Here is a 13,319-nt window from a genome sequence, read left to right on the forward strand (position 1 = left end):
GCTCACTGTGAGTGAAATGGACCTCACCAGTGTGAAGCCCAGGAAAATGAGCTTCACGTAGGTGCCCTACATGTGGAAGCACAGGATGGGAAACCTCTCCTTACAATTCATACAACCTCTCAGAGCAGTAGGAGCAGCTGCAGTTCCCTATCTTCCCTCTATATGGGGCTTTGGCAGGGAAGCCATATTATTCATAGATCTACTGACCCTTGGCCTGCTGACAAACCCCACTCCACAGCATTGTAGAGAGAACCACGGCAGAACCCTGCCCTCTGGTGCTCAGGGAATTGAGAGCTCCCGACTGTGCAGCCTGTCTGCATCCTGCCTGCTTCCTGCAGAGAAACAGCAGCAGTGTGGCTGTCCAGTAAGCTCTCTGGGGCAAGGAACATATCTTCCTATAGGTTTATGCCACACCAAACACACTGGTGCCTTGACCCTCACTAGGGCCTCTCTGCACTACTTTAATACAAATAGTTAATAATAATGGGCCCTGGGCAAGGAGGAATATTTTTATATACATTTTCCACCACATTTTTGATAGCCAAACAAGAGGTGGAGTTTCCACATGCTGATCCCAAATCTGTTCATTTTCAGTTCAAAGTATGTGGCACTCTTGTTTGACAAAGCCTTTTCCCAGGACACCACCCCAGGTTAAAAACTAACAAACAAATGAAAACCCCTAGCACATGCAGGTCTTGCTCTGCATACTTGAGGAGCAGAAAACTGCTATGGACACTGTATGCTTGTTTTCAGTGCTTAGATACCTACATGAATGATAGATACTTTTGGAAGAAAGCTAGATAGAAATAATCACAACTGTGTTTAACTCAGTGATTACAGTTGGGGCCTGACCATGTATCCACTGAAGTCAAGAATTGCCACAGAATTCAATGAGAGCAGAATTGGGCCTTCAACACTTTGCATCTCACAAGCTGTGATCTGCTTACATTCAACTAAGTCAGTGGCAGAACTGCCATTACTTCAGTGGTGAAGGATCAGGCCCATGGTATATATTCATAAACAACAATGGTTCAGAGTAATGATGTACAGAGCCTTTCAGCTTTAGGTCAGTCATTCAAATCCAATGCATATCTAAAGTCCCAGGAAATCATTACCATCTTTTGGCTGATCAGTGGCCTTTGAGTTAGTGGTCTCCATTCATTTTCTACTGGTCAGGTGTACACGTAAGAAAATCCACCAAGTATGAATGGCAACCTTTGTTGGAAGCATTGGCAAAGAGACCAAGGAATGAATGAACACCGAATTGAACAACGCTGCCATCCCTAGAAGTGGTCCCTCCAGAAAGGGGTTAAGGCAGTTCGGTGGAGCCATGGAACCCTCCCACCTCCCTGCTCAAAGCCGGCTTCCTATATTATACATGTTTTGTGGCTAGAGGACTTGACTTTCCAGAGTTGGCAATATAAAACATACATATATGAATTTATGTGAATGTGTAATCAATCACAGTGCTTCTTTTCTTTCTCTGGTTTTAAACCAATGAAATTAAATGTCATAATCTATATTAGTAAAGAGTTATTAATATTTTTAAACTTACTTTTTAATATTTAATGGGTTTTTGAGTAGTAGTTCTTGTTTCTGTGGTAGAGAGCATGCCTAGATAATCCCAAAGTAAACTCAAAGAGAAAGGGAAAAGAGAGGAAATCTTTATACTGAAGTTTAAAATTAACACCTGGAACCAAGTTACCGTTTTGAGAGAGCACATGTTTTAATGTTCAGTTCCAGTAGAAAAGCTTATGCCCTTCAAAGTGGATCCATTATACTCAATGGATTACAATGATATATATACAGCATCCAGAGAGCTACATGTGTGCCCTTTACAAGGCTATGCTGCATATCCTGGGGCGCTTGGGGGTTACATAATAACATTAACCCTGAACCTATCTCTGCTGGATAATGGCCTACACCTGCCAGACATCTAGGGAAAACTAACAATATGATACTGAGACTGGCTTGTTTTAAGTAGCCTCTGATTTTTGCAGAAGATATTCTGACGTGCATACAGTAACATTTGTAACTCAATCCTACTGACTAGCAGGACTGATCATCAAAATGAGTAAAATATATATATTACATGCATGCTTTTGTGCTGAAGTTATTATGGTCTTAATATGCAAAGTTGTATATAAATTAACCAAATGTCAAGGCTTCTGACTGAACATTGATTGGTTTGTGATAATGAAATAGAGTTTAAAAGAATGCATCTGATATCCATGGACATAAAAATGATGATTCATTTCCAGTATAAAGTAGATACTAATTAATCTATTGACCTCCTGTCTTCAAAGCCAATCATCTCTAAAGTCAGCAACACTGAAATACTCTGAGCTGTACTAGAAGGCTACTACATATATTTTCAGTTCCCATGATTCCTTTTGTGTGTGTCTTTTTGGATGTTGAAAGTAAAACATACTCACCTTCAAAGCTAGCAGTGTAAATTGAAGTCTATAGTTCAGTCAGTTTACTGGTGAATTATCCATATCCCTCAAGGATGGAGTGGATAAAATGTTATATTTGTATTTGTCTTGAGAGGAATGTCAAGAATTGCACTGCTTATTGTCTATGAACGTGCTTTTCTGGAGGGCAGCTGGCACACGTGTTCTGCTCTTTGTGTGCTCTGGAGAGATGTTTGATTTCTTATGAAAATGGTATATGTGCCCCAGGAGATAGACAATCAAATTTGTTATTTTTAGGGAGTAATCCTCGCTTCCACTACCCCGCTTCCTAGGGTCATAGCACAGCCGCACCACCCTGTCCCATGGCAGCGAGAAGATAGGTGCTGAATAATTGCACAGGAATACCATGCAACCCAGCTGCATGATGAAGAGCATGCCTTAGGAGTCTGTCTCTCTTGTTTCAGAGTAACAGCCGTGTTAGTCTGTATTTGCAAAATATTTGAGCTTATGCTCAAATAAATTGGTTAGTCTCTAAGGTGCCACAAGTACTCCTTTTCTTTTTGTCTCTCTTGTGCTCTCTCTGTAGGATTATGTAAAACAAGGTTTAGGCAGGCCAAGGAGTTGCTATTAGGTGGGTGCACAACTGGGTGAAAGAAAGTACTCAAAGAGTACTTATCAATTATTTACTGTCAAATGGGGAGTCTAGTGCTGTCTCCCATGGGTCAGTCCTCAGTACAGTACTATTAAATATTTTCATTAATGACTTGGATAATGGAGTAGAGAGTATGCTTATAAAATTTGCAGATGACTCCAAGCTGGGAGGTGTTGCAAGAACTTTGGAGGAGAGAATTAGAATTCAAAACAACCTTGACTAAGAACTGGTCTGAACTCAACAAGATGAAATTCAATAAAGTGCAAAGTACCTCACTTTAGAAGGAAAAATCAAATCCCCAACTACAAAATTGGGAATAACTGGCTAGGTGGTAGTACTGCTGAAAAAGATCTGGGCCTTAAAGTGGATCACAAGTGAATATGAGTTAACAATGTGATGCAGTTGTAAAAAAGGCTAATATCATTCTGGGGTATATTAACACGAATGTTGCATGTAAGACATGGGAGATACTCTCTACTTGGCACTCTCTACTTGGCACTGATAAGGCCTCAGCTGGAGTACTGCATCCAATTCTGGTGCCACACTTTAGGAAAGATGTGGACAAAGTGGAGAGAGTCCAAAGGAGAGCAACACACATTATAAAAGGTTTAGAAAACCTTACCTATGAAGAAAGGTTAAAAAAAAACCTGGACATGTTTAGTGTTGAGAAAACAAGAATGAGGGGGGACCTGATGATAGTCTTCAGGTATGTTAAGGGGTGTTATAAAGAGGATTGTGATCCATTCTCCATGTCCACTGAAGGTAGGACAAGAAGTAATGGGCTTAATCTGCAGTAAGGAAGCTTTAGGTTAGATATTAGGAAATACTTTCTAACTATAAAGGTTTTTAAGCTTTCAAATAGGCTTCTGAGGGACGCTGTGGAAACCCCATCACTGGAGGTTTTTAAGAATAGGTTGCAAAAATGCCTGTCTTGGATGGCCAAGGTTTATTTGGTCCTGCCTTAGCACAGGGAGCTCGACTAGATGACCTCTTGAGGTCCCTTTCAGACCTACATTTCTTTGATTCTATGGGCTTGGCCAGTGAGATCACAAATTACACAGATACGTTGGCCCCCAAATTTTTATTTATTTATTTTGAATCTCTTGGCTACCTCTGCAGTTCCTTAGTTACAGGCTTGGTCTACGCTTAAAAGTTGCATCAGCATAGTTACGTTGGTGAGGAGTGGAGAAAAAAACACACCCCTGACTGGCACAGCTGTGCCAACAAAAATCCCAGTGAAGATGCAGCTATGCCAATGGAAGAGTGCTGCTGTTGATATAGCTAATGCCATTCAGGCACCTGCAGAAAAACTCCTGTGTGTACTGTGTTTACACTAGAGGCAGTGGTGGCATAGCTATGCCAACATCAGCTCTGTAGTATAAACATAGTCATACTGTTGGCTGTAGATCAGTTGCATGGGTATTTGGTATATGGGTATTTCACACCATAGTCCCAAGATGTGGGCGGGGGGGGGGGGTAAATTCTATTTCTCCAACCTCAGATCACATCACCAGGTAGAAAACCATTTTACTCAGGCTTTGAGCAGCTGATGTGAACTTTATCTGTGATGAATCATTCAGTGTTTTAAAGACCAAACATTCTCTAGAACCATAAAAATAGGGTATTAAATTTACTTAGGCTATGTCTACATTTTGAGCTGGGGTGTAATTTCCAGCTTAAGGACACATACCTGCACTAGCTCTGATGGAGTTACCACGCTAACACTAGAAGTGCATTCGTGGGAGTGCAAGTGGTGGGAGGGGTTAGCCACCCAAGTACATACCTAGCGTCTCAGACATGATCATACTGGGAGCCGCTAGCCCCTCTCACACTGCTTCGGCTACATTCTAATTTTAGCGTACTAGCTTGATCAGAGCTATCATGGGTATGTCTCCTCAAACTGGAAGTTACACCTTCAGCTTGAAGTATAGACATACCTGTAGATTGTAAGCCCGTGAGGCAAGGACTGTCTTTTTGTTCTGTGTTTGTACAATGCGTAGCTAGCACAAACAGATCCTCGTCCATGACTAAGACTCCTCAGTGCTATCGCAATACAGATATTTACTTACAGTAATAATAATATCATTTCTTATATTGTTCTTTGGCTGAAACCCAGAAGTATTTAAGGGTTAACATTGTTGCTCAATCAGAAAGAATGTTTGGCAATAAGAAGAAGCCTGGATTAATGATAGAAAAGAATTCTTAGCATTTTATAGCAGTGGGTATTTGAGAGGAGACATGGCTAATGATCAACTAAAAAGATATTTGCAGCTGTGGTGTTACCTCTGCTCATATAATACTAACATTAATCAAGCTTTTCCATGCAGCTTTGCAGTTCATTCCATTTTTCACTCTGTCCTGCGTATAAAAAGAGAGCTCATCTCCTAATGTATTGTGCCAAAGATCATAGCTCTGTGTCGCAGAAAACCATCAAACTTTATTGATTTCTAAAAACTGCATTTTTCTGTGCTGTGAATCAAACCTGAACAGCAATTCTGTAACAAAAATAGCTTTACCTTAAAGAAAAACTTTCCCTGTTATTTGTTTCCACCCAATAGTCTAAACATCCGCAGGGTGTGAAACACATATCACCATGAATTAACTGGGAACATATTTTATTGAAGTTTTGAATGACAGCAAAGTGGGTATTTCTAAGGCTAGTTCTGGAGTAGGCCATCTTGCCGAAAGACAATGGCAGTGTGGAAGGCCAATGAAATCCTCGAAACCCATGGCCTAGCTGTTTTAGGATTGGCTTAGCAGTTAGGTGAAAAATTTTTATAGTCACAAAATAAACATTTTGTGTATTAGGTGTTTTAAAGATTGTTAAACTGCTCTAAATAATGATATCCAGTGAGTCTCACTTTCTCATCAAATACTGATATTCTAAATTCCTCAGATAAATAAATAAATAACCTGAGGTGTAACTTTTGGAAACAGTACCCTTGTAACCTTTGTTTAAATGATCCTCTGCCCTTGTTGCATGATGTTATCACCTACCAGCTCATGCCGTATATAATTATGGGCCCAGTCCTGCACATCCTTGCTCTCGGACATAGTGACTGAAATCTGTGGGGCTAATCATGGTAGTAAAGTTAAGCATGTGCCCATGTTTTCACAGGATCAGAATTATAGACCTGGATTGTCAAAGGTGTTTAGGCACCTAAAGGTGGGGCTAGACATCTAGTGGGATTTTCAAAAGCACCTAGGTACCTAACACCTGTTGAAATCCCTTGTGGTTCTACTCAGAGTAAGCAGAATGCACCCAAACAGCAGAGGTAACACTGTGCTGCAGAAGCCTGTCACCAGATCAGGAGTGGACAGCAGTGGCATACGAACATGAGGTTCAAACCTCGAACACACTTGTAGCCCTGTCCTTACCTACCTCTGACAGATATTTTTTACACTTTAGCAATTCTTTTACAGCTTGTCATGCCAATAGAGTCTTGTTGAACTAAATGAGCCTGAGCTCAGATCATTGACTTTCTTATTCTCTCTGTAAGGTGCTGTGCACACCTCTGGCACCATAAAGAAAAGTTAAATAAGGATAGTACAATTCTTGCTCTTCTTTTTCTTTTCTTTTACTACTTTAATGTGTTTTTTTTTAAAGTGCAATATGTTTATGCAGTAAAATACGTACCAATTTAAATCCCAGGTTAGAAGTTGAGAGGGCTCTCAATATTATATGTTCAATACAGATCTTAAAATTTTTTAAAATATATAATATATAGAGCAAATCTTAATTTTCAAACCAAAGGATTAAAAAGAAAACAAATTAAAATATTGTTACCTTTCTAAAACAGAGAGGGGACAAACTCGCTGGTTTAATATGCTTTTAAATAGACCTTGTTGGCAAAATTCCTTTACTTTTCTCCTAAATGCAGGGAGGCTGATTAAATAGACACTGAATTTTTTACAATTTATTTCGTAAACACCTGAAATTTAAGGATTATGAAGCAAGGGATGATTCCTTCTTAGTGTTACAAATGTGATATATTATAAAAGTCTTTCAGGCAGTCATGAGATTGCTCTGTTTAAGCAAAGCATATGTTATAAAGCGTGGCTTTATTGCTTCATAATGTATTTCAAAGGGGTTAGTGCAACAATGCTGGTTAGTACTAACCATCAGACAGAAAATATTGTGAATGTGGAATCGCTGCTCGATGTGCACACAAGTAACATGTAGCCTATTGATTTTAAGCTTCAGAGGGGTAGCTGTGTTAGTCTGCATCCGACGAAGTGGGTATTCACCTACGAATGCTCATGCTCCAATATGTCTGTTAGTCTATAAGGTGCCACAGGACTCTTTGCCCCTATTGATTTTGAGGGTTTTTCTTTTTTAGATAGTGATTTCCCGTTCAGAAGCTACTCCACCACATGTGAATTTTCCTCTGGACTCCCACCCAGTCTCCCCACAAGTTATTATTCACCATTCATTAGTAGCAGATGGCTATACTCTGGTTGTCACCGGAATGAAGGTGAGTGGTTCATAATCTAATCACGCTTTGTATTATGTAAACCTACATTCATAGTATCAGCTTTACATAAGAGTGGTTAGTCAGTACAGTATTCTGAGTTCTCATAACATGCAACTTTTGCATCCTTTCCAGTGTCTTGGGTATGTTGTTTGTTTCCTCAAACGCTTTTTTTTTTTTCTATTAAACCAACAAGTAAATTAACATTGAGAAATGTGCAAATAATGTGAGAATTGTGATAGAAACCAACAAAAAGCCAGGAAATGCAAATTTAAGGCTGACACCCTGTCCTTAATTCAAGCTCTTGTAAAGAAAAATACACAATGGCTTGAGTAAAAAATAGTGTTTAGAATTTCCTGGTCTTTGTAGATTGGTATTGTAACATTATAACACTATTTAAATGTGGGGGGGAGTTGTGGGTGTTTAAAACCATGGTCACAATTCATATTAAGATTACATTTAGCAATAGTTTGTCAAAGGTTAATGAATGATTGATTAATAGATGATATAAGTATGTTACAGGCATGAGTACTATGTGTTATAAATGGTTGAAAGCACATTGGTAGAAGATATTATAGATGATTATAAGCCATGGTTATAGGCAACCTCTTGACCTGTTGAATTCTCTAACAATCTATAAGAATTGATTAACCATTTATTGAAATATCTATTAATCATTTACTAATCCTTTAAGAATTAGATATAAATGTAACCTTAAAACAAAGTATGATCAAAATAGGCTTAAATGTGGCATGGAAATATGGTGAAGTAACTGTATATTAATTAAAGTCATAAAATGAAAACCACTTGCAGAGCATCTTTGCTCTAAAGCTCTTAACATGGGTTACAGATAACAAGTAATCTTCACAACATACCTGTGAAGTAGGTATTATGTCCATTTTACAAATGAGTAAACTGATTTACACTGACTGATATTTCAAGTGAGTTAATGCAGAGCTGGGAGAAGAAACCAGGTGTTCTCCTGATACTCTGTCCAAGTTCTAATCACAAGATAGTAACCCCTCTTTGTAAGCAACAGCTGTTTATTGTGACTATAGATATTATCAGTATGGCTTTAGGGTTTAAGAGTGAATTTAGGAATGTGCCAATTAAATTATTTATCAGATCTTCTAATTACTGAACTAAACTACAGTAGAGGAGTAATTTTCACATTTGAAACCAGAGTAACATCATTATACTTTGCATAAATTAGGAGTTTCTCCTTGCTAGTTAAGATATTTTTGTAAAGATCTGTGTATAATTCTCTTATCAATAGATAACCAAGATTCCGTTGAATGGACCAGGCTGTGATCACTTTAAGTCCTGCAGTCAGTGTCTTTCAGCACCTCCTTTCATGCAGTGTGGCTGGTGTAGCGATCAGTGTGTGAGGTCCTGGGAGCATGTTAAAAGGATATGGACGCAGGAGACATGTTTGCCGAGAGTTTATGAGGTAAAAATTTTTTTCCCCCAAAATTTATCTCAGAGGTAGGACTGCTATCTCAGAGGTAGGACGCTATTTCAAGCATACCTGTCCAACAGAATGTACCTCAGGCCTCTTGAGCCTTCTGAGCCCTAGAAGTCTGCAGATGCTAGCTTTTCAGCTAGCCGTCCTAGGCAGTAAAAAGGGCAAGCTGCCTTTTCCCCTTAAAAAATCTCAGAACTTTTCAAGACCAGGAGCAGAGCTGTCTGTGATGAAGAGAGTTTGTGTTCATGTAACTGTTTATTCCTGTTATTCTGCATTCCAACAGTATCAGGATTGGTGGTGTCATCGCATTAGGATCTGTATAAACACATAGGAAGGCATGGCCCTGCCCTAAAGAGCTTACAGTGTATGAACGCAAATTACACATGGATGCTGAGGGGAGAGGACTACAACCAAATAGATACCATTTTAATATACATTTTTTCTCTTTTTTTTAAATTATGATAAATAAAGTTTCTGCTGTCTTTACTTTCCCCTCAGTGTAATTAGCCTTAACGGGCTGCTGGCCTCATGTAAATAAACACCCCACATTCTGTGCTCCACAGCTCTCCCATTCTGGATTTGTCCCTCTGCTGGGGTCTGTGCAAGAAGCCCTCGTCTTCAGTAACTACCATTTACTGTCTTAAATGTGGAACTGGGGCAGGGTTTCAGCTGATCTGTTTGTGATTTTAAAAAAGGAAATTCCCTTCACCTGGTGGGGAGAAGGAGGGCAAGTCACCTCTCAAAGCCTTCCTCATAGGGAGAATGGGTAAGAAGAAGCTTCCTGCTCACAGCTGCTGGAGATGATGTGGAGGAGTTCCCCATCCCATCTCATATTTTGATGGATGGCTCTGTCTCTTCTTCCCTCCCACCACCCCTGCCACTTTTTGGTTTGTGGCACTGATGGGAGAGAAAGGGAACATCTTTAGGCCAGGTGCTTTTTCAAACATCTCCCCAGCCTGGACAGTTTCTTGAGTGTCATTCCCATAGGCCTGGTTGTCATATGCATGGCCCTGGGGCAGGGCAGAGTCTGTGGCTCTGTCCGTGGGAAAAAGGACAGTTGAAGGCTGCTTTCAGTTGTAGAAGACCCCATAAATGTTAAAAAGTACACAAGAGCAAAATTACACTGATAATCAAAGAGCCCACTAGCTCGTTGCTGTTTTCATTTAGCTATGGTTAAGACAAGATTTGTACTGGCTGACTGTGCATTTAACCAAGTCATTTTGTGTTAAGTGTGACACAATTATGAAGGCCTTGTTTCATGGAGCAGTTAATACACCAGTAAATGGAGCGGAGAACAAGCATAAAACCTTCTTATAGCATTTATAGCCATTATTTTTACTGATGTATACAGTGTTAAATTCTTATTCCTTTTGCACATCTGAACTCATAAATAGGGATGAAACTTAGAAACTTGAAAGACTCAGCACAAAGAGAGAGACACTTTTTAAAATAAATAATATTTCACTAAACCCAGAGGTGGATGATTCACATGCTGTACCTGCTTAAACATAATATCCAAGCAAAACTGCTGAAAGAAGTTTGAGTTTTGTTAATAACCTATAAAAAACATTTTAAATGGTGGTTTTTCTTTTCTACATTTATGTTTCAAATACGAAGTCACTCTGGGGGTAAAGTAGGCAAAACCCAATCAACAAACAATGAAATTTTAATGGGAACCAAATCTACAAAAGTCTTATTTATCTTTATATTAGGATTGTGAATACCAAAATGATTTTGTTACTGCTTCTCCACTGTCTTGTGCAGTCATTTACATCTGTGCAAAGGTCTGTAAAATAAGAATGGGAATGTTTTACACTCACTTTGTACAAGTGCACAACATTCTATGGCAGGAGTGGGCAAACTTTTTGGCCCAAGGGCCACATTGGGGTTGCGAAACAGTATAGAGGGCCAGGTAGGGAAGGCTGTGCCTCCCCAAACGGCCTGGCCCCTGCCCCCTATCCACCCCCTGACTGCCCCCCGCAGAACCCCTGACCCATCCAACCCCCCCTGCTCCTTGTCTCCTGACCGCCCCTCCAGGACCCCACACCCTATCCAAACCCCCCTGCTTCCTGTCCCCTGACTGCCCCAACCCCTATCCACACCCCCACCCCCTGACAAACCCCCTGGAACCCCCGACCCATCCATCCCTCCCCCACTCCTTCTCCCCTGACCACCCCCTTCCAGGACCCCCGTCCCTAACTGCCCCCCCAGGACCCCACCCCTTATCCAACTCCCCCTGCTCCCTGGTCCTCCCTGAACCCCAGGACCCCACCCCCTATCCAACCCCCGCTGCTCCCTGGCTCCTGACCACCCCCACCAAACCTCCACCCCATCCAACCGCCCCCTGTCCCCTGACTGCCCCCCGGGACCTCCTGCCCTCCCCCTGTCCCCTTACCCTTACCAGGCTGCTCAGAGCAGCAGGACAGGCTCATTTGAAAGCCTGTGAGGTGGGCAGGCGCAAGCCGCACTGCCCACGCAGCGTCATAATTGCAGGGGAAGGGGAACAGCGGAGGAGGGGCCAGGGGCTAGCCTCCTCGGCCAGGAGCTTAGGGGCCAGGCAAGACAGTCCCGCGGGCCGTAGTTTGCCCACCCCATTCTATGGCCTGTGTTATACAGTCCAGACTAGATGATCTAATGATCCTTCTGGCCTTAAAATCTATGAATTTGTGAATCACACATGTACATGGGTGCATGACACTGGACACAAGGCAGTAGAGAATCAAGCCCAGAGAGTCTCCATTGCATCATAATTAAATACATACATATGATGTTTCTACAAGACCAAACTGTTCAAAGCTATATAACATAGCTTATTTTGTGTGTAGGTACTGATTTTCAGATATCCTGAGCACATACATTGACTTCAATCAGAGTTGAGTGTACTGAGCCATTCTTAAAACCTGTCCTGTAGAGCCCAGTTCTGCAATCCTTATATTGAGTAGTGCTGACTCATGAGGGTAATCCCTTTAAGTTCAATGCAATGATTCCTCTCAATAAAGTATTTCAGTACAAGTGGGGATTGCACAATTGGACCCCTAGAACTTTAAAGAGAGCAAGATCTCATAAGTTTTTTCATGCTTATTTATAATTTAGTGCCCTGTGTTCAAATGTGTGTGTGTGTATATATATTTTAAATTTCAGTGACTATGTGGCAGTGATTGATCTTCAAAGTGAGTCTCCTGAAGGTTTGCATTACAGCATGCACAAGTTTGTAAAACTTGTTTCTAGAAGGCTTGGAAGGAAAATAATGCAGCTAAGTGCTTAGTTCCCTGTGGATTGCTAGCTGTTAAGGCAAATTTCTTGCTTTGCTTGACCATGACATTTAACATTATTATTGAAAAAATTATTTTAAACAGATTATTAATCTTTTTCGGTTCTATCTTTAAACCCATGTGCATAAAATACAAGAGCCAAGCATGTTTTGTTCCTAACAAATGGAGGAAGCCTGCTTTGCATGATGTTTGACATTCAATCCTAAAATCCCACAAAAAGTAAGCAAGATTTCAGGGAGGCAGAGGGTTTAAATATGTTCTGTGATATCTTTCACCTGAAGCAGACGCAAGAGATGCTTTGAGGGCCTGATCCAAAGCCCACTGAAGTAAATGGTTGACGTCAGTGGGATTTGGATCAGGGTCTGAAAAAATCGTTCCCAGTATATTCCATTTTTTATATTCCAGCGTTTTATTCCATGAAAAATCTACTAGGGGATTTTCTCCCTGTAAGCGAGGAAGAAAGGAGCATTGTAGATCTCCCAGTTGTTTCCCCCTTGCTTTAAATATCGAAGATCTTTACTTGGAGTTTTGGGTCACAGTGACCATTCTCCCAACTGGAGAGGTCTCAGCGGGGTTCTTGCACTCCAAACTGCTTCTTTCCAAACATTCTCTAAATGGTAAAAACAGACGGAATCCCTCCATCGTGCCATATAGAAAAACACAGCTAGCTGTTGGTGAGACAAACAACTCCAGTTCTCACAGACAGGGTTTCTTTGAACACTCAACTGTTTGGCACAGTATACCTATCAAAATGTTTTGCAATTATTGCTTATGCCAACAAATAAGTGTGTTTTCTCAGCCTGGACAGACAGTGCTAAATCAAATCTGGGAGTCTTGGATGGGTCTCATCAGAGATAACTTGGTAATGGAACAAATTGCAATGCTCCATTTGTGGGATTCAGGTCACTGTGGCATGTGAACTGCACAGGAGAAAAAAATAGGATTGTGTCCAATCTTGCTTGTTTACTGTGTATAAAGAAGCCCTGAGAGGTTTTGTTGTTGTTTTTAAATAGGGTGGCTTTTTATCTTAGAAATATCAGGAAT

General features: G+C 40.7%; 1 protein-coding gene across 3 annotated transcripts in view; it reads left to right on the forward strand.

Moving 5' to 3' along the window:
- MET (MET proto-oncogene, receptor tyrosine kinase) overlaps positions 1-13,319 on the forward strand; it is a 116,358-nt gene that overhangs the window by 57,312 nt on the left and 45,727 nt on the right. For all 3 annotated transcript variants that reach the window (XM_048836141.2, XM_048836142.2, XM_048836140.2), the window contains exons 4-5: positions 7,407-7,541; positions 8,815-8,988. In XM_048836141.2, coding sequence (XP_048692098.2) covers positions 7,407-7,541; positions 8,815-8,988 — 309 coding nt within the window. The remainder of the gene's footprint in view (positions 1-7,406; positions 7,542-8,814; positions 8,989-13,319) is intronic.

Source organism: Caretta caretta, chromosome 1 (assembly GCF_965140235.1).
Source record: "Caretta caretta isolate rCarCar2 chromosome 1, rCarCar1.hap1, whole genome shotgun sequence".
NCBI classification, from domain to species: Eukaryota; Metazoa; Chordata; order Testudines; family Cheloniidae; genus Caretta; species Caretta caretta.